Genomic DNA, 27036 nt, shown 5'->3' with positions numbered 1-27036 from the left:
CCCAACCCTAACCCTAACCCTAACCCTAACCCTAACCCTAACCCTAACCCTAACCCTAACCCTAACCCTAACCCTAACCCTAACCCTAACCCTAACCCTAACCCTCCTTTTCCTTTCCCGTTCACTTCTCTCTTTCTCTTTTTTCTACTCCATATACTTGCCTCTCGCTGGGGTAACCACTGGATTATACTCCTCGCACCATCATTGGTAACCCTAACCCTGACCATGATCGACCCCTCTTCCTAACCCTGACCGACACCCTTTCCTTTTATTTTCCATTTCCCCGTCTTTTTCTTCTGCATCGATGCTGGTCCACACTCTTCGCGGTCTTTCTGACAACCCCGAATCTGGCCCCGTGCACCATCATTGGCAACCCTAACCCTGACCTTTTCCTTTTCTCTCCTTTTCTTTTCCTTTTCTTTTCCTTTTCTTTTCCTTTCCTTGTCTTTTTCCTGTTCTTTTCCATTCCTTTTCTGTTCTCTGTCTTTCCTTTTCCTTCCCTATTCTTTTTCTTTGCCTTTTCTGTCCCGTTCCTTTCTCTCTTATATTCCTTTTCCTTTGTTTACTTTTCCTCTCTTTCTCTGTCTTTTTCTGTTCTTTGTACTTTCGTCCTTCTCTTCTGGTTACTGTGTATAATAACCTTTTTGCCGGTAAAATCATGATATTGTACCTCTTATACCATCATTAATAACCTGAACCCTGACTCTCTCCATTCTATCTCTGGTACGATCATTGGTAATCCTAACCCTGACTGCACTGTATTACTACTTGGTCTGTTTTTCCATCCTTTCTGCCTTTCCTATCCTTCCTATCTTTTCGGCTTTTTTGCTTTATCTACTTTCTCTGTTGTTTCACTTCTGTCCTTTTTCTTTATTATATATAACTGCCTCTCGCTGGGATCACTGCCGGATTGTGCTCCTGGCACCATCATTGGTAACCTTAACCCTGACCTTTTCCTTTCCTTTTCCTGCCTGTCCGACCTTTCCTGCTCTTTCAACCTTTCTAATTTTTTCTGTCTTTCTGGTCTTTTCTACTTTTTATATTTTTCTTCCTGTTTGTGCTATTCCTATTCTTTCATTTCCGTCTTTCTTTTTTTTCTATTATATATAATTGTTTCTCATGGGGATGACAACCGCATTGTGCCCCTTGCACCATCATTGGTAACCCTAACCCTGGCCACCATGGGCCCCTCTCCCTAACCCCAACCGATACGTCATCCTCTCTCTTTCCTTTTCATCTTCTCCTCTGCTTCTCCGAACTCGTCATGACACTCTGCCGTCTCCCCGATGATGCCTCAATTGGGCCCTGTGCACCATCATGGGTAACCCGAACCCTGGCCTTGGACAACGATGTCCCTCTTTGCAACACTCTCCTTTCCTTTCTTTCTGGTCTTGCCATTTCTTTTTCTCGCTTTCTTTTGGTATTCTGTTATATATATATTATCTATGTCGATCTGTGTATATATATATCACTCTCTTGATTCAATATTCAAAATATATATTCCTCGGACTGGTTTATATTGACATCTGTAAATATATATAATCACTGAATAATGCTTTTATTGATCTGGTAAAACCCCTGCTTCATGCGTGTATATTCTATGCCTTCCTATTGAACTTTCTGTCTCATCCATGTATATACCTGATCTGGGTTCTGATAATCTACCTGATCCTGATGCATCTATGCAAATATTTGGAACTGCCTTGACCGTCATGCGGGCCTATGCCTACAAACCTCTGCTTGACCGTCATGCGGGCCTATACCTACAAACCTCTGCTTGACCGTCATGCGGGCCAATGCCTACAAACCTCTGCTTGACCGTCATGCGGGCCTATACCTACAAACCTCTGCTTGACCGTCATGCGGGCCAATGCCTACAAACCTCTGCTTGACCGTCATGCGGGCCTATGCCTACAAACCTCTGCTTGACCGTCATGCGGGCCTATACCTACAAACCTCTGCTTGACCGTCATGCGGGCCAATGCCTACAAACCTCTGCTTGACCGTCATGCGGGCCTATGCCTACAAACCTCTGCTTGACCGTCATGCGGGCCAATGCCTACAAACCTCTGCTTGACCATCATACGGGCATTTTGTGCTTATGGAACCTCCTCTATTTCTATATTATTGTGGTGTATGTATCTACATATGGCTTATGATTGAATTGGAATCCTCACTGCTCTCGACATCTACCTGCATCGTATCGTCGACCCATGAACACATCCACGTCATCTCTTCTACCAACCCACTACGCTCCTCTCCACGTTTTCCAAACTTCCGCTGAAAATGACGAATCAACGCGGCCTGGTTCTCATGGGGGACCCCTCCCCCGGGCATCTGCGCCAACCGCCGCTCCCATGCTGGCTGGATCACCTCCCGCATCGGTCCATGCAACAACTGCGCCATGGTGTGCGCCGCCGTCTCCAAATATCGACATGCTTCTTTGGTACGCTGATATCCACCATGATCGACACGAACCCATCGTGGACATATCCACTGCGGCGAATGGCACTGAAAACATACCGCATAATCCTCATACCCGTTCCTCCCATCTTCGCGTTGATTCCCGGTCACCTTGCGGATGGTCTCCTCGATCCACGCCGCCGCCTGTTGGCCTTCGGCCCGGGGACATTGATACGTGAAATGCTCGCTGGGTGCCTCGTGCATCGCGCAAATCCGGCATCGTCCCACCCACCGGTCAAAATGCTCCCGGATGGAATCCACCGTTCGCGCCTCACGCTCGATGTGTGATCGTAATTGCTCCCATGGCTCGTTGTATCCTCTCCGCCGGGCATGCGGCATTGTCACCATGGTGAATGCCTCGCTTAACTTTCGTTTCGGGGACCGCGCCGGTGCCGGGACTGGTGATCTGGCCTGGACCTGAACCCGCCTGGCCGGTGATATGGCCGGGGTCTCACTCTGCGTGGTCGGTGATGTGGCCTGCGTCTCAACCGGTATGGCTGCCGCACAACATCCATCACACGCCGCTTCACCCTCCTCGCACTGCTGCCGCTGGTACCCATCCACCTCCCCATCCAAATATGGATCGAACACGCCTCGTCGACATGGCTGATCAATGTACCGCTGTACCTGCTCCAATGCCCGCAATGATCCCGCATCTCGATCGGTCACTGGGTCCCCCCATCCACCACCACTACCGTCCAAAACCATCACCGCCGTGCTGCCCTGCCCATCTCGCCCGGCACGCCCACTCTCCTGGGCATAATCCAACAACGATCGGGGACGCCCAACGTGGATCACACACCGGATGTCGGGGATATCGATGCCCATGCCTAATGCACTGGTGGCCACGATGACGCCGCTGGGCGTCTGTCGGAATGTGCTCAACATCCCGGCTCGATCAATCGTGTGGGAATGGTATGCACCGCATCCCAATGCCTCCGCGACCTGCTCCGTCTGGTGCCGGCTGTTGGCGTACACCACCACCTTGCCGGGCGAATATCGCGGGATCTCCTGTTCAATCCACGCCATGATGGCCGCTCCCACGTCACCACGTCGGCCATGCTCCTGCGGCCGCGCAATGCGGACCACCCGATATGCAATGTTGTGACGACTGGTACGCGCGCGGATCCAATGCACGGTGCTGGGGGGGAAATACATCCGCTGGCACAATCGCTCCTCGTCCTCTCGGGGCATCGTCGCCGTCAACAACAACATGGGGGCACGGTACCGGACCAACTGCCCCAACTGCGTCATCGACTTGCGGAAATCGTACTGGTCGTGCAATGCGATGTGGCATTCATCGATCACGATCCGGTCCAACTGGCCGGTGAACTGCTTGCGGTTTAAAAACGTGCTGAATGTTTCGTCACGTACGGCGGACTCGGGCGTGATTAACACAATCGATGCACCATCGGCGGGTTGCCGGTTGTTCCATGCGACACATTGAATGTCTAATTCCGCGCATCGACGCTGTAAATCATCTCGTAACGACACCAATGGGATGATAACGACCGTCGTGCCACCGCGGGCCATCCATGCCGGCAACATGAACAACAAACTCTTGCCACCACCGGTGGGCATCACGCCGATGACCGGGCTCTGTCCTTGGATCACGGCCTGCACAATCTGCTTCTGTGGCCCGCGAAATGCGGCGTCCGGTCCCATCATGTCGCGCAACGCCTGGTCGACATCCATGCGCTGCATCCGCTGCCACCGTTCCTCCCGGCTGCGCTGCGCCTCGTCCGTGAACCACGATGTGCTGGATGCTGGGGGCGCGCTAAATGGATCGGCATCCGGGTCGGACGGCGGCTGGCATGATGCAAACCCTAACCATGTATGCCAATCCTGACTGCTACCACGATATCGTTCTCGCATGGACGCCATGGCGCCAAACAACTCGCGGCTCTCCCGGGCGTATATGCCACCGGCCGTGTGTGGATCATGCCCGGCCTGACGATCGGCGGCATCGGCCAACAATTGCACCTCGTCCATGGCCTCGGGGTCGTCTCCATCATCCGCCGCAAATCGATATTTGTTGCGTAAATACCGCCGGCTGATGGCAATCGCAACCTCACGATATGATGCAATGTGCAATGATTGACCGCGCAATCCCATGGCACTCTCGCGCTGCAATATGTGTCGTAATCGTTCGGAATTCCATTTCGCTTGGTGTGGGTGGGCGGTCCAAATATGGCTGGACACCTGGTCCCGTTGATATATATTTCCACTGACCACCCGCTCGAACGGCTGCACCAACCACAAATACCACACTAATAACTCACCCACCTCGCGTGGTAAATATCGATGGATGATCTTAACGTCGCCGCTCAATTGGTAACCCTTGTGGTACTGCGCGACCAATACCACCATGCCATCCTCGATAAACATATTACGGATCCCACCCATGGGACTGTTCTCGTGCCGGATGCTCAACAACTCGGGGGCCCGCGCCGGTTGACCCCATGTGAACTGGATGGCCACCAACAACTTCTCTAAAAACGCAGTGATCCGGTTCTGATACGCCATCCATCGCGCCGGATGAAACCCTTGCCCGTCGGCCTGGATGAATCGACGCCGCACGGCTGGGTCCTGACGGATTCGATGCCACATCCAATGCTCCCCATCCACGGGCCATTGCGTTCGGGTGTCCTGTAAAAAACTCCATCGTGCCTGGTTATTGCTGGGGTCGTCATACAAACGGTCCCATGGAATGGCTGGCACGGCGTCGGACGGGCATCCTAATATGTCGTCGATCAATATCCGCCGCGCGTCCTGGACCACCGCGTGCACCATGCCACGAAACTCATTCATGGTGAACTGCCGGTCCTTATAACATAACTCGTCCCCATTCTGCCACTGTACATGGCCGGCGCTGGTCGTGTTGTAATGGATCTTCAACCCATATGTGCGCAAATCCAACATCCATTGCGTGGGGCCTTGCGATCCGCGCACCATGAACCGATCCATCATCTGGGTCACCCACTGCAAACATCCTTTGCGGCCTGGCGAACTGGGTGGCGGCGATCCACCATATGCGCTGTCCCAATCCGTGTGGTCCATGGAACTGGGCAACTCGGCCGCATCCTCCTCCTCGGGCTCGTCACTCAATTCGACGGCTTTCTTCACCACCATGAACCGCGCGACCTTGATCACTCGCGATAAAATGGGCGGGTAATCCTCGGGCGTACGGAAACCGCCCTCACGAACCCCCAATACGGCTGCGGCACACACTAATGCGCTGTCGTACTCCCGTCGGGTGATGCGCTGGTTCAACAATTCGATGCAAAAATCCAAACACGCCCGCTCCACGGGGCTCAATGGCGGCACGGTGATGTTGCTGGCTTCCTCCTCATTCTCCGGGGGCGCTCAATATCAAATATGGCATCCACATCAACCGTTCTCCCCATGGCCGTCTCCTCCATCGTCTTCTCTATCCCGTCACTCCTATCATTGAAAAAATCGGGTTCGTTGCTGTCCACGGACAACGAATCAATCGACATGGTGTCTCTCTCCTCCTCCTCCTCCTCCTCCTCCTCCCCCTCCTCTTCCTCCTCTTCCTCCACCCACGGTGCCCGCGTGGCCCCGGATCGCGTGATCACCTTACCCTTGCTCACCTGGCGGGTGGGTGGAATCCGCACCGCGTCGACCAACCGCTCCCATGCCATGCGCTGTCGTCGCGTGAATCGATACGGGGGACTGGTCCACTCGTGCGGCTGCTGCGTACGCCAAAAAAACATCAACATCTCCTGCCACGGCCGCACCTGCTTCACGATTGACTCCTCATCCTGGTACGCCTCTAACGGGGTGTACCGCGTCTGATGCTGCTCGGTCCGGATGGCTTCCAACCGCACAAACACCCCAATCTGGTGAATCACGGACAACTGGCTGATCGTGGCCAACCGCGCCATGGCCGTCCAAATGGCGTGGGCTTCCGGCTCGATGGACGGCTGGCCGTCGATATCCGCGGGGGGTGGGCTCACACTCTGTATCAAATCGGGGATGTCGAACTCCCCCAAATACTTCACCCACTCGGTTCGCCGTAACCACGGGTTGGCCTCGTCGACCTGGCCGGCCTGGATCTTCCGATCCGCGGCCTCCTGCACGCTGCGCCAATGCGCCTGCATGTTCTGGATTAACGTCTCGCACGCATCACCGTCGGGGGCCACGGCTTCATCCGTCTCGGGAATAATCGCAAAATACTGCGAGTTGGCCTTGACGGGAAACAACCGCTGGCATTGAACGGGACGGCATGCCTGGTCCTGCTCGTGCTGAATCTGTTTCTGCTCCATGTGGGTGGGCTGTCCGATCTTTCGGGTCCGGGACCACTGATGATGCTTGATCCAATGCTGCCGCATGGTGGGCATGGTAGTGCATATGTATTGGCACGAATGGGAACTCAATTGACATCGATATCCATCAACGGGCGCGACCAACTGTTGGATCGCTGTGGTCCGGGTGGCCGGGATATTCAACTCGATCGGGTCATGCGCGATGTTGGGCCATGTACGAACATCATCGGCCAATGTGACGCGCATGGTGGTGGACACATAACGGTGCGCGCGACGCAAATGCGTTTCAATCTGGCTGGGCCACACGGCATGGCGACACTCCCGGCATACCACAATGGGAAACTCCTCTAGTTGCTCGAAAAACGTGTTATACATGATGATAATAATGAATTGCCCTGGTAAATGTGATAAATACTAATGCTATCTATAATGGTAATGGTAATCTGTAGTATGGACAATATATGATTATATATAACCATGCCCTAATACGTCGGAACCCCTGACGATCCGTCATGGCGCGCACGCGATATATCCTGGCCACTAGCGCCCGTCGCACCCCAACCAAAACAACCTGAAAAACCCGTCCTTTTCAATTAACCACGACAGCGGCACGATAACTTGAATATCGCTCATTCTCCGGTGACGAGCGATTTAATGGTATGAAAATAACTGGTCCAATTTTGAGGGCGATCAGGCGACAAAACCTGATTGTAGTCTACAAAAGTTCGTGATTGTAGTCTATGACACTAACCCTAGATTTAACTAGCAAAAATAACCCTAAAATAGAGTTTGTGATTGTAGTACAGTTCACTACACTCAGGTATTTTGGTTAGGGTGTACCGCGTCTAATGCTGCTCAGTCCAGATGGCTTCCAACCGCACAAACACCCCAATCTGGTGAATCACGGACAACTGGCTGATCGTAGCCAACCACGCCATAGCCGTCCAAATGGCGTGGGCTTCCGGCTCAATAGACGGCTGGCCATCGATATCCGCGGGGGGTAGGCTCACACTCTATATCAAATCGGGGATGTCGAACTCCCCCAAATACTTCACCCACTCGGTTCGCCGTAACCACGGGTTGGCCTCGTCGACCTGGCCAGCCTGGATCTTCCGATCCGCGGCCTCCTGCACGCTGCGCCAATGCGCCTGCATATTCTAGATTAACGTCTCGCACGCATCACCATCGGGGGCCACAGCTTCATCCGTCTCGGGAATAATCGCAAAATACTGCGAGTTGGCCTTAACAGGAAACAACCGCTGGCATTGAACGGGACAGCATGCCTAATCCTGCTCATACTGAATCTGTTTCTGCTCCATGTGGGTAGGCTGTCCAATCTTTCAGATCCAGGACCACTGATAATGCTTGATCCAATACTGCCACATAATAGGCATGGTAGTGCATATATATTAGCACGAATAGGAACTCAATTGACATCAATATCCATCAACAAACGCGACCAACTGTTGGATCACTATGGTCCGGATAGCCGGGATATTCAACTCAATCAGATCATGCGCGATATTAGGCCATGTACAAACATCATCGGCCAATGTGACGCACATGATAGTAGACACATAACGGTGCGCGCAACGCAAATGCGTTTCAATCTAGCTAGGCCACACGGCATGGCGACACTCCCGGCATACCACAATAGGAAACTCCTCTAGTTACTCGAAAAACGTGTTATACATGATGATAATAATGAATTGCCCTGGTAAATGTGATAAATACTAATGCTATCTATAATAGTAATGGTAATCTGTAGTATGGACAATATATGATTATATATAACCATGCCCTAATACGTCAGAACCCCTGACGATCCGTCATGGCGCGCACGCGATATATCCTGGCCACTAGCGCCCGTCGCACCCCAACCAAAACAACCTGAAAAACCCGTCCTTTTCAATTAACCACGACAGCGGCACGATAACTTGAATATCGCTCATTCTCCGGTGACGAGCGATTTAATGGTATGAAAATAACTGGTCCAATTTTGAGGGCGATCAGGCGACAAAACCTGATTGTAGTCTACAAAAGTTCGTGATTGTAGTCTATGACACTAACCCTAGATTTAACTAGCAAAAATAACCCTAAAATAGAGTTTGTGATTGTAGTACAGTTCACTACACTCAGGTATTTTGGTTAGGCTGTCCAATCTTTCAGATCCAGGACCACTGATAATGCTTGATCCAATACTGCCACATAATAGGCATGGTAGTGCATATATATTAGCACGAATAGGAACTCAATTGACATCAATATCCATCAACAAACGCGACCAACTGTTGGATCACTATGGTCCGGATAGCCGGGATATTCAACTCAATCAGATCATGCGCGATATTAGGCCATGTACAAACATCATCGGCCAATGTGACGCACATGATAGTAGACACATAACGGTGCGCGCAACGCAAATGCGTTTCAATCTAGCTAGGCCACACGGCATGGCGACACTCCCGGCATACCACAATAGGAAACTCCTCTAGTTACTCGAAAAACGTGTTATACATGATGATAATAATGAATTGCCCTGGTAAATGTGATAAATACTAATGCTATCTATAATAGTAATGGTAATCTGTAGTATGGACAATATATGATTATATATAACCATGCCCTAATACGTCAGAACCCCTGACGATCCGTCATGGCGCGCACGCGATATATCCTGGCCACTAGCGCCCGTCGCACCCCAACCAAAACAACCTGAAAAACCCGTCCTTTTCAATTAACCACGACAGCGGCACGATAACTTGAATATCGCTCATTCTCCGGTGACGAGCGATTTAATGGTATGAAAATAACTGGTCCAATTTTGAGGGCGATCAGGCGACAAAACCTGATTGTAGTCTACAAAAGTTCGTGATTGTAGTCTATGACACTAACCCTAGATTTAACTAGCAAAAATAACCCTAAAATAGAGTTTGTGATTGTAGTACAGTTCACTACACTCAGGTATTTTGGTTAGAGTTTGTGATTGTAGTACAGTTCACTACACTCAGGTATTTTGGTTAGAGTTTGTGATTGTAGTACAGTTCACTACACTCAGGTATTTTGGTTAGGGTCGTCTCCATCATCCACCACAAATCGATATTTGTTGCGTAAATACCGCCAGCTGATAACAATCACAACCTCATAATATAATACAATATGCAATAATTAACCACACAATCCCATAGCACTCTCGCGCTGCAATATATATCGTAATCGTTTGGAATTCCATTTCACTTGGTGTAGGTGGGCAGTCCAAATATAGCTGGACACCTAGTCCCATTGATATATATTTCCACTAACCACCTGCTCGAACGGCTGCACCAACCATAAATACCACACTAATAACTCACCCACCTCGCGTGGTAAATATCGATGGATAATCTTAACGTCGCCGCTCAATTAATAACCCTTGTGGTACTGCACGACCAATACCACCATGCCATCCTTGATAAATATATTACGGATCCCACCCATGGGACTGTTCTTATGCCGGATGCTCAACAACTCAGAAGCCTGCGCCGGTTGACCCTATATAAACTAGATAGCCACTAACAACTTCTCTAAAAACACAGTAATCCGGTTCTGATACGCCATCCATCATGCCAGATAAAACCCTTGCCTATCAGCCTAGATGAATCGACGCTGTACAGCTAGGTCCTAACAGATTCGATACCATATCCAATGCTCCCTATCCACAGGCCATTGCGTTTAGATGTCCTGTAAAAAACTCTATCATATCTAGTTATTACTGGGGTCGTCATACAAACAGTCCTATAGAATAGCTAGTACAGCATCAGACGGGCATCCTAATATATTATTGATCAATATCTGCCACATATCCTAGACCACCATATACACCATGCCACGAAACTTATTCATAGTAAACTGCCAGTCCTTATAATATAACTCATCCCCATTCTACTACTATACATAGCCGGTGCTGGTCATATTGTAATAAATCTTTAATCCATATATACGCAAATCCAACATCCATTATATGGGGCCTTGCGATCCACGCACCATAAACTGATCCATCATCTGGGTCACCCACTACAAACATCCTTTGCGGCCTGGCGAACTAGGTGGCGGTGATCTACTATATACGCTGTCCCAATCTATGTAGTCCATAGAACTGGGCAACTCAGCTATATCCTCCTCCTTAGGCTCGTCACTCAATTCGACGGCTTTCTTCACTACCATGAACCGCGCGACCTTGATCACTCGCGATAAAATAGATGGGTAATCCTCAGGTATATGGAAACCACCCTCACGAACTCCTAATACAGCTACGGCACACACTAATACACTATTGTACTCCTGTCGAGTAATGCGCTGGTTCAACAATTCGATGCAAAAATCCAAACACGCCCGCTCTATGGGGCTCAATGGTGGCATGGTGATGTTGCTGGCTTCCTCCTCATTCTCCGGGGGGCGCTCAATATCAAATATGGCATCCATATTAACTGTTCTCCCTATAGCTATCTCCTCCATCGTCTTCTCTATCCCGTCACTCCTATCATTGAAAAAATCGGGTTCGTTGCTGTCCACAGACAACGAATCAATCGACATGGTGTCTCTCTCCTCCTCCTCCTCCTCCTCCTCCTCCTCCTCCTCCTCCTCCTCCTCCTCCTCCTCCTCCTCCTCCTCTTCCTCCTCTTCCTCCACCCACGGTACCCGCGTGGCCCCGGATCGCGTGATCACCTTACCCTTGCTCACCTGGCGGGTGGGTGGAATCCACACCACGTCGACCAACCGCTCCCATGCCATGCGCTGTCGTCGCGTGAATCGATACGAGGGACTAGTCCACTCGTGCGGCTGCTGTGTACGCCAAAAAAACATCAACATCTCCTGCCACAGCCACACCTGCTTCACAATTAACTCCTCATCCTGGTACACCTCTAACAGAGTGTACCGCGTCTGATGCTGCTCAATCCAGATAACTTCCAACCACACAAACACCCCAATCTGGTGAATCACGGACAACTGGCTGATCATGGCCAACCACACCATAGCCGTCCAAATAGCGTGGGCTTCCAGCTCAATAGATGGCTGGCCATCAATATCCGCAGGAGGTAAGCTCACACTCTATATCAAATCAGAGATGTTGAACTCCCCCAAATACTTCACCCACTCGGTTCACCATAACCACGGGTTGGCCTCATCAACCTGGCCAGCCTAAATCTTCCGATCCGCAGCCTCCTACACGCTGCGCCAATGCGCCTGCATATTCTAGATTAACATCTCACACACATCACCGTCGGGGGCCACAGCTTCATCCATCTCAGGAATAATCGCAAAATACTGCGAGTTAGCCTTGACGGGAAACAACCGCTGGCATTGAACAGAACAGCATACCTGGTCCTGCTCGTGCTGAATCTGTTTCTGCTCCATGTAGGTGGGCTATCCAATCTTTCAGGTCCGGGACCACTGATGATGCTTAATCCAATGCTGCCACATAATAGGCATAGTAGTGCATATATATTGGCACGAATAGGAACTCAATTAACATCGATATCCATCAACAGGCACGACCAACTGTTAGATCACTGTGGTCCAGGTGACCAGGATATTCAACTCAATCAGATCATGCGCGATGTTAGGCCATGTACAAACATCATCGGTCAATGTGATGCGCATGGTGGTGGACATATAACGGTGCACGCGACGCAAATGCGTTTCAATCTGGCTGGGCCACATGGCATAGCGACACTCCCGGCATACCATAATAAGAAACTCCTCTAGTTGCTCGAAAAACGTGTTATACATGATGATAATAATGAATTGCTTTGGTAAATGTGATAAATACTAATGCTATCTATAATGGTAATGGTAATCTGTAGTATAGACAATATATAATTATATATAACTATGTCCTAATACGTTGGAACCCCTGACGATCTGTCATGGCGCGCACGTGATATATCCTGGCCACTAGCGCCTGTCGTACCCCAACCAAAACAACCTGAAAAACCTGTCCTTTTTAATTAACCACAACAACGGTATGATAACTTGAATATCGCTCATTCTCCGGTGACGAGCGATTTAATGGTATGAAAATAACTGGTTTAATTTTGAGGGCGATCAGGCGACAAAACCTGATTGTAGTCTATAAAAGTTTGTGATTGTAGTCTATGACACTAACCCTAGATTTAACTAGCAAAAATAACCCTAAAATAGAGTTTGTGATTGTAGTACAGTTCACTACACTCAGGTATTTTGGTTAGAACCCCTGACGATCCGTCATGGCGCGCACGTGATATATCCTGGCCACTAGCGCCTGTCGTACCCCAACCAAAACAACCTGAAAAACCTGTCCTTTTTAATTAACCACAACAACGGTATGATAACTTGAATATCGCTCATTCTCCGGTGACGAGCGATTTAATGGTATGAAAATAACTGGTTTAATTTTGAGGGCGATCAGGCGACAAAACCTGATTGTAGTCTATAAAAGTTTGTGATTGTAGTCTATGACACTAACCCTAGATTTAACTAGCAAAAATAACCCTAAAATAGAGTTTGTGATTGTAGTACAGTTCACTACACTCAGGTATTTTGGTTAGAGTTTGTGATTGTAGTACAGTTCACTACACTCAGGTATTTTGGTTAGAGTTTGTGATTGTAGTACAGTTCACTACACTCAGGTATTTTGGTTAGAGTTTGTGATTGTAGTACAGTTCACTACACTCAGGTATTTTGGTTAGAGTTTGTGATTGTAGTACAGTTCACTACACTCAGGTATTTTGGTTAGGGCCTTGCGATCCGCGCACCATGAACCAATCCATCATCTAGGTCACCCACTGCAAACATCCTTTGCGGCCTGGCGAACTAGGTAGCGGCGATCCACCATATACGCTGTCCCAATCCGTATAGTCCATGGAACTGGGCAACTCAGCCACATCCTCCTCCTCGGGCTCGTCACTCAATTCAACGGCTTTCTTCACCACCATGAACCGCGCGACCTTGATCACTCGCGATAAAATAGGCGAGTAATCCTCGGGCGTACGGAAACCGCCCTCACAAACCCCCAATACAGCTGCGGCACACACTAATGCGCTGTCATACTCCCATCAAATGATGCGCTGGTTCAACAATTCAATGCAAAAATCCAAACACACCCGCTCCACAGGGCTCAATGGCGGCACAGTGATATTACTGGCTTCCTCCTCATTCTCCGGGGGGCGCTCAATATCAAATATAGCATCCACATCAACCGTTCTCCCCATAGCCGTCTCCTCCATCGTCTTCTCTATCCCGTCACTCCTATCATTGAAAAAATCGGGTTCGTTACTGTCCACGGACAACGAATCAATCAACATGGTATCTCTCTCCTCCTCCTCCTCCTCCTCCTCCTCCCCCTCCTCTTCCTCCTCTTCCTCCACCCACGGTGCCCGCGTGGCCCCGGATCGCATGATCACCTTACCCTTGCTCACCTAGCAGATGGGTGGAATCCGCACCGCGTCAACCAACCGCTCCCATACCATACGCTGTCGTCGCATAAATCGATACAAAGGACTGGTCCACTCGTACAGCTGCTGCGTACGCCAAAAAAACATCAACATCTCCTACCACGGCCGCACCTGCTTCACAATTAACTCCTCATCCTAATACGCCTCTAACAGGGTGTACCGCGTCTAATGCTGCTCAGTCCAGATGGCTTCCAACCGCACAAACACCCCAATCTGGTGAATCACGGACAACTGGCTGATCGTAGCCAACCACGCCATAGCCGTCCAAATGGCGTGGGCTTCCGGCTCAATAGACGGCTGGCCATCGATATCCGCGGGGGGTAGGCTCACACTCTATATCAAATCGGGGATGTCGAACTCCCCCAAATACTTCACCCACTCGGTTCGCCGTAACCACGGGTTGGCCTCGTCGACCTGGCCAGCCTGGATCTTCCGATCCGCGGCCTCCTGCACGCTGCGCCAATGCGCCTGCATATTCTGGATTAACGTCTCGCACGCATCACCATCGGGGGCCACAGCTTCATCCGTCTCGGGAATAATCGCAAAATACTGCGAGTTGGCCTTAACAGGAAACAACCGCTGGCATTGAACGGGACAGCATGCCTAATCCTGCTCATACTGAATCTGTTTCTGCTCCATGTGGGTAGGCTGTCCAATCTTTCAGATCCAGGACCACTGATAATGCTTGATCCAATACTGCCACATAATAGGCATGGTAGTGCATATATATTAGCACGAATAGGAACTCAATTGACATCAATATCCATCAACAAACGCGACCAACTGTTGGATCACTATGGTCCGGATAGCCGGGATATTCAACTCAATCAGATCATGCGCGATATTAGGCCATGTACAAACATCATCGGCCAATGTGACGCACATGATAGTAGACACATAACGGTGCGCGCAACGCAAATGCGTTTCAATCTAGCTAGGCCACACGGCATGGCGACACTCCCGGCATACCACAATAGGAAACTCCTCTAGTTACTCGAAAAACGTGTTATACATGATGATAATAATGAATTGCCCTGGTAAATGTGATAAATACTAATGCTATCTATAATAGTAATGGTAATCTGTAGTATGGACAATATATGATTATATATAACCATGCCCTAATACGTCAGAACCCCTGACGATCCGTCATGGCGCGCACGCGATATATCCTGGCCACTAGCGCCCGTCGCACCCCAACCAAAACAACCTGAAAAACCCGTCCTTTTCAATTAACCACGACAGCGGCACGATAACTTGAATATCGCTCATTCTCCGGTGACGAGCGATTTAATGGTATGAAAATAACTGGTCCAATTTTGAGGGCGATCAGGCGACAAAAACCTGATTGTAGTCTACAAAAGTTCGTGATTGTAGTCTATGACACTAACCCTAGATTTAACTAGCAAAAATAACCCTAAAATAGAGTTTGTGATTGTAGTACAGTTCACTACACTCAGGTATTTTGGTTAGGGCATCGTCGCCGTTAATAACAACATGAGGGCATGGTACTAGACTAACTGCCCCAACTACATCATTGATTTGTGGAAATCGTACTGGTTGTACAATATGATATAATATTTGTTGATTATGATCTGGTTTAACTGGCTGGTGAACTGCTTGTAGTTTAAAAATATGCTGAATGTTTCGTTATATACAGTGGATTCAGGTGTGATTAACATAATTGATGTATTATTGGTGGGTTGTTGGTTGTTCTATGCAACACATTGAATGTCTAATTCCGCATATTGATGTTGTAAATCATCTTGTAACAATACTAATAGGATAATAATAACTGTTGTGTTACTGCGGGCCATCTATGCTGGCAATATGAATAATAAACTCTTGCCACCACCAGTAGATATTATGCTGATGACTGGGCTCTGTTTTTGGATCACAGCCTGTATAATCTGCTTCTGTGGCCTGTGAAATGTGGCATCTGGTCTTATTATATTATGCAACGTTTGGTTAATATCTATGTGTTGTATCTGCTGCCATTGTTCTTTCTGGCTATGCTATGCCTTGTCCGTGAACTATGATATGCTGGATGCTGGGGGTGCGCTAAATAGATCGGCATCTAGGTTGGATGGTGGCTAGTATAATGTAAACTTTAACTATATATGTCAATCTTGACTGCTACTATGATATTATTCTTATATGGACGCTATAGCGCCAAACAACTCGTGGCTCTCCCAGGCGTATATATTACTGGCTGTGTGTGGATCATACCCAGCCTGATGATTGGTGGCATTGGCTAATAATTGTACCTTGTCCATGGCCTTAGGGTCGTCTCTATCATTCGCTGTAAATTGATATTTGTTGTGTAAATACCACCAGCTGATAGCAATCACAACCTTATAATATGATATAATGTGCAATGATTGACTGTGTAATCCTATAGTACTCTTACGCTGCAATATATGTTGTAATCATTCAGAATTCTATTTCGCTTGGTGTGGGTGGGTGGTCTAAATATGGCTGGATACCTGGTCCTGTTAATATATATTTCCACTGACTACCTGCTTGAACGGCTGTACTAACCATAAATACTATATTAATAACTCACCCACCTCGCGTAGTAAATATTGATAGATAATCTTAATGTTGTTGCTTAATTGATAATCTTTATAGTACTGTGCGACTAATACTACTATACTATCCTCGATAAATATATTATAGATTCTATCTATAGGACTGTTCTTGTGCCGGATGCTCAATAATTTGGGGGCCTGTGCTGGTTGACTCTATGTGAACTAGATAGCCACCAATAATTTTTCTAAAAATGTAGTGATCTGGTTCTGATATATTATCCATCGCGCCAGATGAAACCCTTGCCTGTTGGCCTGGATGAATTGACGCTGTATAGCTGGGTCCTAATAGATTTGATGCCACATCTAATACTTTTTATCTATGGGCCATTACATTTAGATGTCTTGTAAAAAATTCTATCGTGTCTGGTTATTGCTAGGGTTGTTATACAAACGGTCCCATGGAATGGCTGGCACGGTGTTGGACGGATATTCTAATATGTTGTTGATCAATATCCGCCACACGTTCTAGACCACTGCGTGCACTATATCATGAAACTTATTTATAGTGAACTGCTGGTTCTTATAACATAACTCGTCCTTATTCTGTCATTATACATGGCTGGCGCTGGTCGTGTTATAATAGATCTTTAATCTATATGTGCGCAAATCCAACATCTATTGCGTAGGGCCTTGCGATCTGCGTATTATGAACTGATCCATCATCTAGGTTATCTACTGTAAACATCCTTTGCAGCCTAGCAAACTGGGTGGTGGTGATCCACTATATGCACTGTCTTAATCTGTATGGTCTATAGAATTGGATAACTCGGCCACATCCTCCTCTTTAGGCTTGTTATTTAATTCGACGGCTTTTTTTACTATTATAAACCGCGCGACCTTGATTACTTGCGATAAAATAGGTGGGTAATCCTTGGGTGTACAGAAACCGCCTTTATGAACTCTTAATATAGCTATGGTATACACTAATACGTTGTCATATTTCTATTAGGTGATGTGTTGGTTTAATAATTTGATACAAAAATCTAAATATGCCCGCTCTACGGGGCTCAATGGCAGCATAGTGATGTTGCTGGTTTTTTTCTTATTTTTTAGAGGGCGCTTAATATTAAATATGGCATCCATATTAACTGTTCTTTCTATAGCTGTCTTCTCTATTGTCTTCTCTATCCTATCACTCCTATTATTGAAAAAATTGGGTTTATTGCTATCTATGGACAACAAATTAATTGATATAGTGTCTCTCTTCTCCTCCTCTTTCTTTTCTTTCTCTTCCTTCTTCTCCTCCTTCTCTTTTTCCTTCTCCTTCTCTTTCTCCTCTTCTTCCTCTTCCTCCACCCACGGTGCCCACGTGGCCCTGGATTGTGTGATCACCTTACCCTTGCTCACCTGGTGGGTGGGTAGAATCTACACCACATTGACCAACTGCTCTCATGCTATGCGCTGTTGTCGCGTGAATCGATACAGAGGACTAGTCCACTCGTGCAGCTGCTATATACGCCAAAAAAATATCAACATCTCCTGCCACAGCCGCATCTGCTTTACGATTGACTCCTCATCCTAGTACGCTTCTAACGGGGTATACTGTGTCTGATGCTGCTCGGTCCAGATAGCTTCCAATCGCACAAATACTCTAATCTGGTGAATCACGGACAACTGGCTGATTGTAGCTAACCGCGCTATGGCTGTCTAAATAGCGTGGGCTTCCGGCTTGATAGATGGCTGGCTATTGATATCCGCGGGGGATAGATTTATACTCTGTATTAAATCAGGGATGTTAAACTCCCTCAAATACTTTACCCATTTGGTTCGCTGTAACCACGGGTTGGCCTTGTCGACCTGACCAGCCTGGATCTTCTGATCCATAGCCTTCTGCACGCTGCGCTAATGCGCCTGCATATTCTGGATTAACATCTCGCACGTATCACCGTCAGGAGCCATGGCTTCATCCATCTCAGGAATAATCGCAAAATACTGTGAGTTGGCCTTGATAGGAAATAACCACTAGCATTGAATAGGACAGTATACCTAGTCCTGCTTATGCTGAATCTGTTTCTGCTCTATGTGGGTGGGCTGTCTAATCTTTTAGGTCTGGGACTACTGATAATGCTTGATCCAATACTGCCGCATAATAGGTATAGTAGTGCATATGTATTGGCATGAATGGGAACTTAATTGACATCGATATCTATCAATGGGCGCGATCAATTATTGGATCACTATGGTTTGGGTGGCTAGGATATTCAACTCGATCGGGTCATGCGCGATGTTGGGCCATGTACGAACATTATCAGCTAATGTGATGTGTATAATAGTGGACACATAACAATGCGCACGACGTAAATACGTTTTAATCTAGCTGGGCCACACGGCATGGCGACACTCCTGGTATACCATAATGGGAAACTTCTCTAGTTGCTCGAAAAACGTGTTATATATAATGATAATAATGAATTACCCTGGTAAATATGATAAATACTAATACTATCTATAATAGTAATGGTAATCTATAGTATAGACAATATATGATTATATATAACCATGCCCTAATATGTTGGAACTCCTGATGATCTGTCATGGCGCGCATGCAATATATCCTGGCCACTAGCGCCCATCGCACCCCAATCAAAACAACCTAAAAAACCTATCCTTTTTAATTAACCACGACAGTGGTATAATAACTTGAATATTGCTTATTCTCCAGTGACGAGCGATTTAATGGTATGAAAATAACTGGTCTAATTTTGAGGGCGATCAGGCGACAAAACCTGATTGTAGTCTATAAAAGTTTGTGATTGTAGTCTATGACACTAACCCTAGATTTAACTAGCAAAAATAACCCTAAAATAGAGTTTGTGATTGTAGTACAGTTCACTACACTCAGGTATTTTGGTTAGGGCGATCAGGCGACAAAACCTGATTGTAGTCTACAAAAGTTCGTGATTGTAGTCTATGACACTAACCCTAGATTTAACTAGCAAAAATAACCCTAAAATAGAGTTTGTGATTGTAGTACAGTTCACTACACTCAGGTATTTTGGTTAGAGTATTAAGTTGCCAGATAGGCAGGTGCTGGTGGATAAGAAGGATCTTAAGTTTGAGTCGTGGCTTATCGATGTTGAAGGGAAGCTCGAAGCCAATGCTGACTATTATTCTACTACCTAGGCACGTATGGTCTATGTGAAGAGTATGTGTAAAGGAGAAGTAGTGAATTACTTGCTTGCTCGTATGAGAAAGGACTTGTTTGATCGATATTATGATGTGGATGATATCTTTAACCATCTTTGTACTCTGTATTAGGACGTCAATAGGGTCATTAATGCTAAGATAGAACTGCGACGCTTTATGATAAGAGATACTAAGTTCCAGCCTTTTCTTTTGTAATTTGTACTGCTTGCTTAGGATATAGGCTTGGCCACTAGTGAGTAGAAAGAGGACCTGTTCTATAAATTGTTTTTTGAGTTGCAGCATGCAATGATTAAAAAGAGTAATGACCTACATGTCTCATACCAGGAATTTGTTAAGAAATGCAGCACCACTGCTAATCATCTTGAGTAGATCAATACTAGTGAGAAGTATGCACGCCTACATAAGACTGATACATACCCTAGACCTGGTGAGAGCTACCTAAATCCAGTAACTCTGAAAGTGAAGAATGGATCAGAAGGCCTACCGTGGTTGGAACGAAAGAAGCTGATGGAGGAGAACAAGTACTTTAACTGTAAGTTGCCAGGGCATAGAGCATTTGATTGTCCTCTGAAGAAGAAAGCACCAGAGCTGAAGAATCTTGAGGAAGTCAGCCCACCGGAGAGTTAGTCGGAAAATGATTATGTCTAGGGAAAGACTTCTTTCTAGGTATTGCGAGTGTTGATTTATCATCTTTGGACCTTTTTCAGTTATTGGGGAGAGAGTAGGATAGTCTAGTTTTACTTATTTGATTAGCTAAGAATAGACTTTTTATTACTACTAAAGCGTTAATGGATACTGGAGCAAATGGTTATGCTTTCCTTGATATTTTTCTTACTGAGAAGCTCGCACGTTATTTCTAAATTCACGTAATCCCTTTGGAATAACCCTGTGCAGTAAAAGGGTATAACAGTAAGACAACTGCACTGATTACACACCTAATATGCCTGACTTTAAAGATATAAGGACGAGTATAACAGTATCTTTCTTTCCTGATAGTAGAGCTAGGGAAATATGATATCATCCTTGGATAAATGTGGATGGTAGAGCACAGTGTTTTGATAGATTATTGCTATCATTAGTTACTCTAGCTAGAAGAGGTTTCTTTGAAAGATGAGCTGTTGTCTAAGCAAGACCTCTTTATCCCTAAAGCAATCCTCTCTCAACTGAAGAAAGTTTCTATAGAGCATCAGAAGGATGCTGATCGATAAGATAGTCTCTTTAATAAAGAAATCAGATAGGAGGCTACTGGTGAAGTACTATATAAGACTATACCTATGGATACTATCCCTAGATCATGTTGGACCAGCCACTGAAAGGAACAGTTTATAGCGTTGGCAAAGATGAACTAACAGTTGAGTAGCGTGCGTAATGATCTCTCTAAGGAAAAGGCAAATCCAGTATACCGCCAGAAACAAGCTAAGCCTGCGAAACCGAAGCCTGAGATGTAGATAGCACTTATTAGGGCTACAGGATTCGTGAGGTACTTAAAGGATAAGAATACAACCACCTTCATGACGAGCTTCCATAAAATTGAAAAGGTCATACAGGATAAACAGGAAGACTATCTAGGAATTGAAAAGCTTGCTGAGATTAGGCAGAAACTACCCGAGAGGTATCAGGAATACGCGGATATATTCTCTAAACAGGAATCAGACAAGCTTCCAGATCATAAAGACTACGATCATCGGATTGAGCTAACCAGCAAGCAAGAGCTAGGTTACAGCCCCTTATACTAAATGAACCTAAAAGAGCTTGAGACTGCGCGAGAATATATCCTAGATAATCTGAATAAAGGTTTTATTATGCCTAACAACGCATCCTTCGCATCGCCAATTCTCATAGTATCCAAGCCAGATGGAAGACTTCAATTCTGCGTAGATTACCAGAAGCTGAACGCTCTAACCAAGAAAGACTAATATCCACTGCCACTAATTAAAGAAGTCTTTAAGCGGCTGAGCAAGGCAAAGATATTCACTAAATTGGATATACAACAAGGTTTCTATTATATCAGAATGAGCTCAGAGTCAGAGGACTTAACAACCTTCTAATATCAATATAAAATATACAAGTACAAGGTGATGCCTTTTAGGTTAATAAATAGACCAGCAACTTTTCAGCGACTAGTGAATGACATCTTTATAGACTATCTTGACAAGTTTCTAGTAGCGTTCGTTGACGACCTACTGATTTATAATGAGAATAAGCTTGAGCATCAGACATATATAAAATTTGTGCTAAAAAGACTGAGAGTAGCTGGGCTACAGACTGTAATCTATAAATGTGAATTCCATATTAAAACTATATAATATCTAGGATTCATTATTATGTTAGAAGGAATTAAGATTGATTTAACTAAGATTAATACTATCTTAAAATGGATAGCCCCAGGAACTATATGAGGAGTGTAATCATTTCTAGGGTTCTATAACTTCTATTGGAAGTTTATATAAGAATATAGTTGGATAGTTAAATCTCTGAACTGCTTAACTTGGGTAAATATCTTTTTTGTCTGGGATAACAACTGTGAACTGGCATTTAAAAAGCTAAAGAAGTTGTTAACTGAGGCTCCAATATTATACTATTATCAACTAGAGTGATTGACACAGGTAGAAATAGATGCCTCTGATGGGATGGTTGCAGTGGTTTTATTATAGTGTTATAAAGATAACAAGTGGTATTTGATAGTGTTTTACTTAGCAATAATGATGCTAGCTAAGAGGAACTATAATATTCATGATAAGAAGATGCTCGCGATCATTAAGGCCCTGAAAGAATAGAGACCCGAGTTGATAGGGCTCTAAGGGGAGGAGTGGTTTAAAATTCTATCTAATTACTGAGCTCTTGAATACTTCATGTCCATAAAGTCATTAAATATTTAATAGGTGAGATGGTGTGAATTCTTATATAAGTTTTACTTTATTCTAAAGTATCAACTGGGTAAAGCCAACATACTCGCGGATATTTTGACCTGACGACATGGTAATAAGATAGGTAATCTAGACTATCAAAAAAAGATTCTACTTCTAGAAGAAGTTTTAGATAGTAGAATCATTAAAGAGTTGAACTGTGGAAAGTATTTATAGGCTGATAACCTGAGAGCAGAAGTCTACATAGTCATGGCTGGGACCGATCTGATGTCTTGTGCTATAATGGCTAATAAATAATATGCTGCTATAGCTGAAGTAAAGGAATAAGTAGAGTACTTAGGAGAGGACTGGCAAATTATTAATGAGATAGTACTATTCAAAGGCCGTTTATATATTCTTAAGGAAGGAGATCTGCGTATATGTTTATTGGATGAGATCTATTGCCAACCATCTACTGCCTATCCTGGAAGGACAAAGACTTAGAGCTTGATTAAAGAACGCTATTATTGGGAGTTATAGAATAAGGATATGAACTATTATCTGGATAATTGTATGGTGTGTAAGCAGATGAATACTTAGAGGGATCTGCTTTTTAGACTGCTGAACCTGTTGCCTATCCTAGATCGACCTTGGCAATATATTTTAATGGATTTTATGATTTATCTGTAGGACTATAAAGGATACAACACAGTATTTGTAATTATGGACTAACTTAGTAAAGCACTAGTGTTAATACTTTGTTAGAAAGAGACTATAGTTAAGGGAATGGCTTGGTTGTGGTTGGAGAATATGTTCTGCTAAACAGGACCCTCTGACTCTATTGTATTAAATAGAGATGGTTAATTTATGTTAGAATTCTGGTTAGAGATGTGCTATTGCCTTGGAATTAAGCTGAAGCTGTTAACTATCTATTATCTTTAGACTAATAGATAGATAGAGATTACCAACCAGTACTTATCATAAAAGCTGAGAGTATTTATAAACTATACGCAGGATGACTGATTAGACTGGTTACTGATAATGGATTACGCAGCAGTAATTTTATCTTAAGAGTTAATTAGACTATCGCTATTTATGGTTGAGAGAGGATATCAGCTACATACCTCATTTGATTGGAAGTTACCTGAACCACTAAGGAAACTAATTCTAAATAAAGAGAATGCCAAGTTATGGCTAGGTCAAATATATAGCACCTGGGAAATAGCAAGGATGAATCTTTAGAAGAGTCAGAAGCAACAGCAGTTGATGGCCAATAAAAAGCGCTGACTACTCAACTTTGATGTAGGTGATTATGTCATGGTTACTACAAAGTACTGGGAAACAGGGTGGCCTAGTAGGAAGCTGGATATCCAGGCAAATAGTCTATACTGAATCAAGAAGCAAATTAGCAATTCTTTCAAACTAGAATTACTGGATAAGATCAATGTGCATCCTATATTCTCATCAGAGAAACTGAGGCGAGCGGCAATCACAAAACCATTACCAGAACAACTAGAAGAGCTGGCAGAGCCTATCAAGGTGAATGGACAGAATGAGTGGGTAGTTAAAAAAGTATTAGACACCCAGATACACTGGAAAAAGCTTTATTACCAGATAAAATAGTTAGGTCATAATATTAATATGGAGTGGTACCTAGCCAGAAATTTTAAGAACGCTTCTGTCATATTAAAGGAATATTATGACTGCTACTTAGAGAAGCTAGGACCACCAAAACACCTCTAGGAATGGTTAAAGGCAGTAGAAGAGGATAAATTTGTACTAGATAGGGAAGATAACAGTATACTTGAGGATAAGTATAGCCTAGAAAGGGGGGTAGTGTGACGGTCCTGACCCAGGCCTCGGGAACCAGCAGTGATGGCCTGAGGCACCACCAGGGAAAGGGAACTGAGAGCGGTACTGAGATAGGAATAACCTCATGTAGAACTATAAAGGGAATAGACTGACGCACACAAAGGAATATTTCTTATGTAACTAGCAGGGGAGGTTCTTTCTCTTCCTCTTTCCCTTCTCATGTTTGGTTTTCTCGTTGCAGAGTACTCTTAGAGGATAGGAATCGACTCGTCGTCACACAAACCTCTGCTTGACCGTCATGCGGGCCAATACCTACAAACCTCTGCTTAACCATCATACAGGCCAATGCCTACAAACCTCTACTTGACCGTCATACAGGCCTATGCCTACAAACCTCTGCTTAACCATCATGCAGGCCAATACCTACAAACCTCTGCTTGACCATCATACAGGCATTTTATACTTATGAAACCTTCTCTATTTCTATATTATTGTAGTATATGTATCTACATATGGCTTATAATTAAATTGGAATCCTCACTACTCTCGACATCTACCTACATCATATCATCAACCCATAAACACATCCACATCATCTCTTCTACCAACCCACTACACTCCTCTCCACGTTTTCCAAACTTCCGCTGAAAATGACGAATCAACGCAGCCTGGTTCTCATAGAAAACCCCTCCCCCGGGCATCTACGCCAACCGCCGCTCCCATACTGGCTGGATCACCTCTTACATCAGTCTATGCAACAACTGCACCATGGTATGCACCACCATCTCCAAATATCGATATACTTCTTTGGTATACTAATATCCACCATAATCAACACGAACCCATCATGGACATATCCACTGTGATGAATGGCATTAAAAATATACTATATAATCCTTATACCCGTTCCTTCCATCTTCGCGTTGATTCCTGGTCACTTTGCGGATGGTCTCCTCGATCCATGCCACTGCCTGTTGGCCTTTGGCCTGGGGACATTGATATATAAAATGCTCGTTAGATGCCTTGTGCATTATGTAAATCTGGCATCATCCTATCTACCGGTCAAAATGCTCCTGGATAGAATCCACTATTTGCGCCTTACGCTTGATGTGTGATTGTAATTGCTCCTATAGCTTGTTGTATTCTCTTTGTTAGGTATATAGTATTGTTACTATAGTGAATGCCTTGCTTAACTTTTGTTTTAGGGACTGTGCTGATGCTGGGACTGGTGATCTGGTCTGGATCTGAACCTATCTAGTTGGTAATATGGCTGGGGTCTTATTCTGTATGGTTAGTGATGTGGCCTGTGTCTTAACCAGTATAGTTACTGCATAATATTCATTATACGCCGCTTCACTTTCCTTGCACTGTTGCTGCTGGTATCTATCCACCTCTCCATCTAAATATGGATCGAACATGCCTTGTTGATATAGCTGATCAATGTACCGCTGTACCTGCTTTAATGCCCGCAATGATCCTGTATCTTGATTGGTTACTAGGTTTTTTTATCTACCATCACTACTGTCCAAAACCATTACTGCTGTGCTGCCCTGCCTATCTTGCCCGGCATACCCACTCTCCTAGGCATAATCTAACAATAATCAGGGATGCCTAACGTGGATTATATACTAGATGTTGGGGATATCAATGTCTATGCTTAATGTACTGGTGGCTACAATAACGCTACTAGGCATCTGTTGGAATGTGCTCAACATCCTAGCTTAATCAATTATATAGGAATAGTATGCACTGTATTCCAATGTCTCTATAACCTGCTCTGTCTGGTGCTAGCTGTTGGTGTATATCACTACCTTGCTAGATGAATATCGCGGGATCTTCTGTTTAATCCACGCTATGATGGCTGCTCTTATGTTACTACATCAGCCATGCTTCTGCGGCCGCGCAATGTGGACTATCTAATATACAATATTATGATAATTGATACGCGTACAGATCCAATGTATAGTACTGGAAAAGAAATATATCTACTAGCACAATTACTCCTCATCCTCTTAGGGCATTATCGCTATTAATAATAATATAGAGGTATAGTACTGGACTAACTATCCTAACTGTATCATCAACTTATAGAAATTATATTAGTTATATAATATGATATAGTATTTATTAATTATAATCCAGTCCAATTAGCCGGTAAACTGCTTATAATTTAAAAACATACTAAATATTTCGTCATATACAGCGGACTCAGACATAATTAACATAATCAATATATCATCAACAGATTACCAGTTATTCTATACAATATATTAAATATCTAATTCCACATATTAACACTATAAATCATCTTATAATAACATTAATAGAATAATAATAATCATTATACTACTATAGGCCATCTATACTGACAATATAAATAATAAACTCTTACTACCACTGGTGGGCATTACGCCGA

At 45.0% G+C, this 27036-nt stretch overlaps 4 protein-coding genes across 4 annotated transcripts; all 4 read right to left on the bottom strand.

The window, feature by feature from the left end:
* Positions 1–2142: 2142 nt before the first annotated feature.
* Positions 2143–7127, bottom strand: TRUGW13939_08563 (uncharacterized protein; the record flags this gene model as incomplete). Its single annotated transcript, XM_035491696.1, has 2 exons — positions 2143–5727; positions 5859–7127. The coding sequence occupies 2 exons, from the start codon at positions 7125–7127 to the stop codon at positions 2143–2145; spliced, it is 4854 nt and encodes a 1617-aa protein (XP_035347589.1).
* Positions 7128–10805: 3678 nt separating this feature from the next.
* TRUGW13939_08562 (uncharacterized protein) lies at positions 10806–12146 on the bottom strand (the record flags this gene model as incomplete). Its single annotated transcript, XM_035491695.1, has 3 exons — positions 10806–11840; positions 12006–12056; positions 12111–12146. 3 exons carry the CDS (start codon positions 12144–12146, stop codon positions 10806–10808), a joined length of 1122 nt encoding a protein of 373 aa, XP_035347588.1.
* Positions 12147–13543: 1397 nt separating this feature from the next.
* On the bottom strand, positions 13544–14167 carry TRUGW13939_08561 (uncharacterized protein; the record flags this gene model as incomplete). Its single annotated transcript, XM_035491694.1, has 2 exons — positions 13544–13717; positions 13874–14167. 2 exons carry the CDS (start codon positions 14165–14167, stop codon positions 13544–13546), a joined length of 468 nt encoding a protein of 155 aa, XP_035347587.1.
* Positions 14168–14557: 390 nt separating this feature from the next.
* On the bottom strand, positions 14558–14948 carry TRUGW13939_08560 (uncharacterized protein; the record flags this gene model as incomplete). Its single annotated transcript, XM_035491693.1, has 2 exons — positions 14558–14785; positions 14844–14948. The coding sequence occupies 2 exons, from the start codon at positions 14946–14948 to the stop codon at positions 14558–14560; spliced, it is 333 nt and encodes a 110-aa protein (XP_035347586.1).
* Positions 14949–27036: the final 12088 nt, after the last annotated feature.

The sequence above is a fragment of the Talaromyces rugulosus genome, chromosome IV, assembly GCF_013368755.1.
Source record: "Talaromyces rugulosus chromosome IV, complete sequence".
NCBI classification, from domain to species: domain Eukaryota; kingdom Fungi; phylum Ascomycota; class Eurotiomycetes; order Eurotiales; family Trichocomaceae; genus Talaromyces; species Talaromyces rugulosus.
The sequence above is the reverse complement of the archived record's forward strand: the minus strand, read 5'-3'. Positions and strand labels throughout refer to the sequence as shown.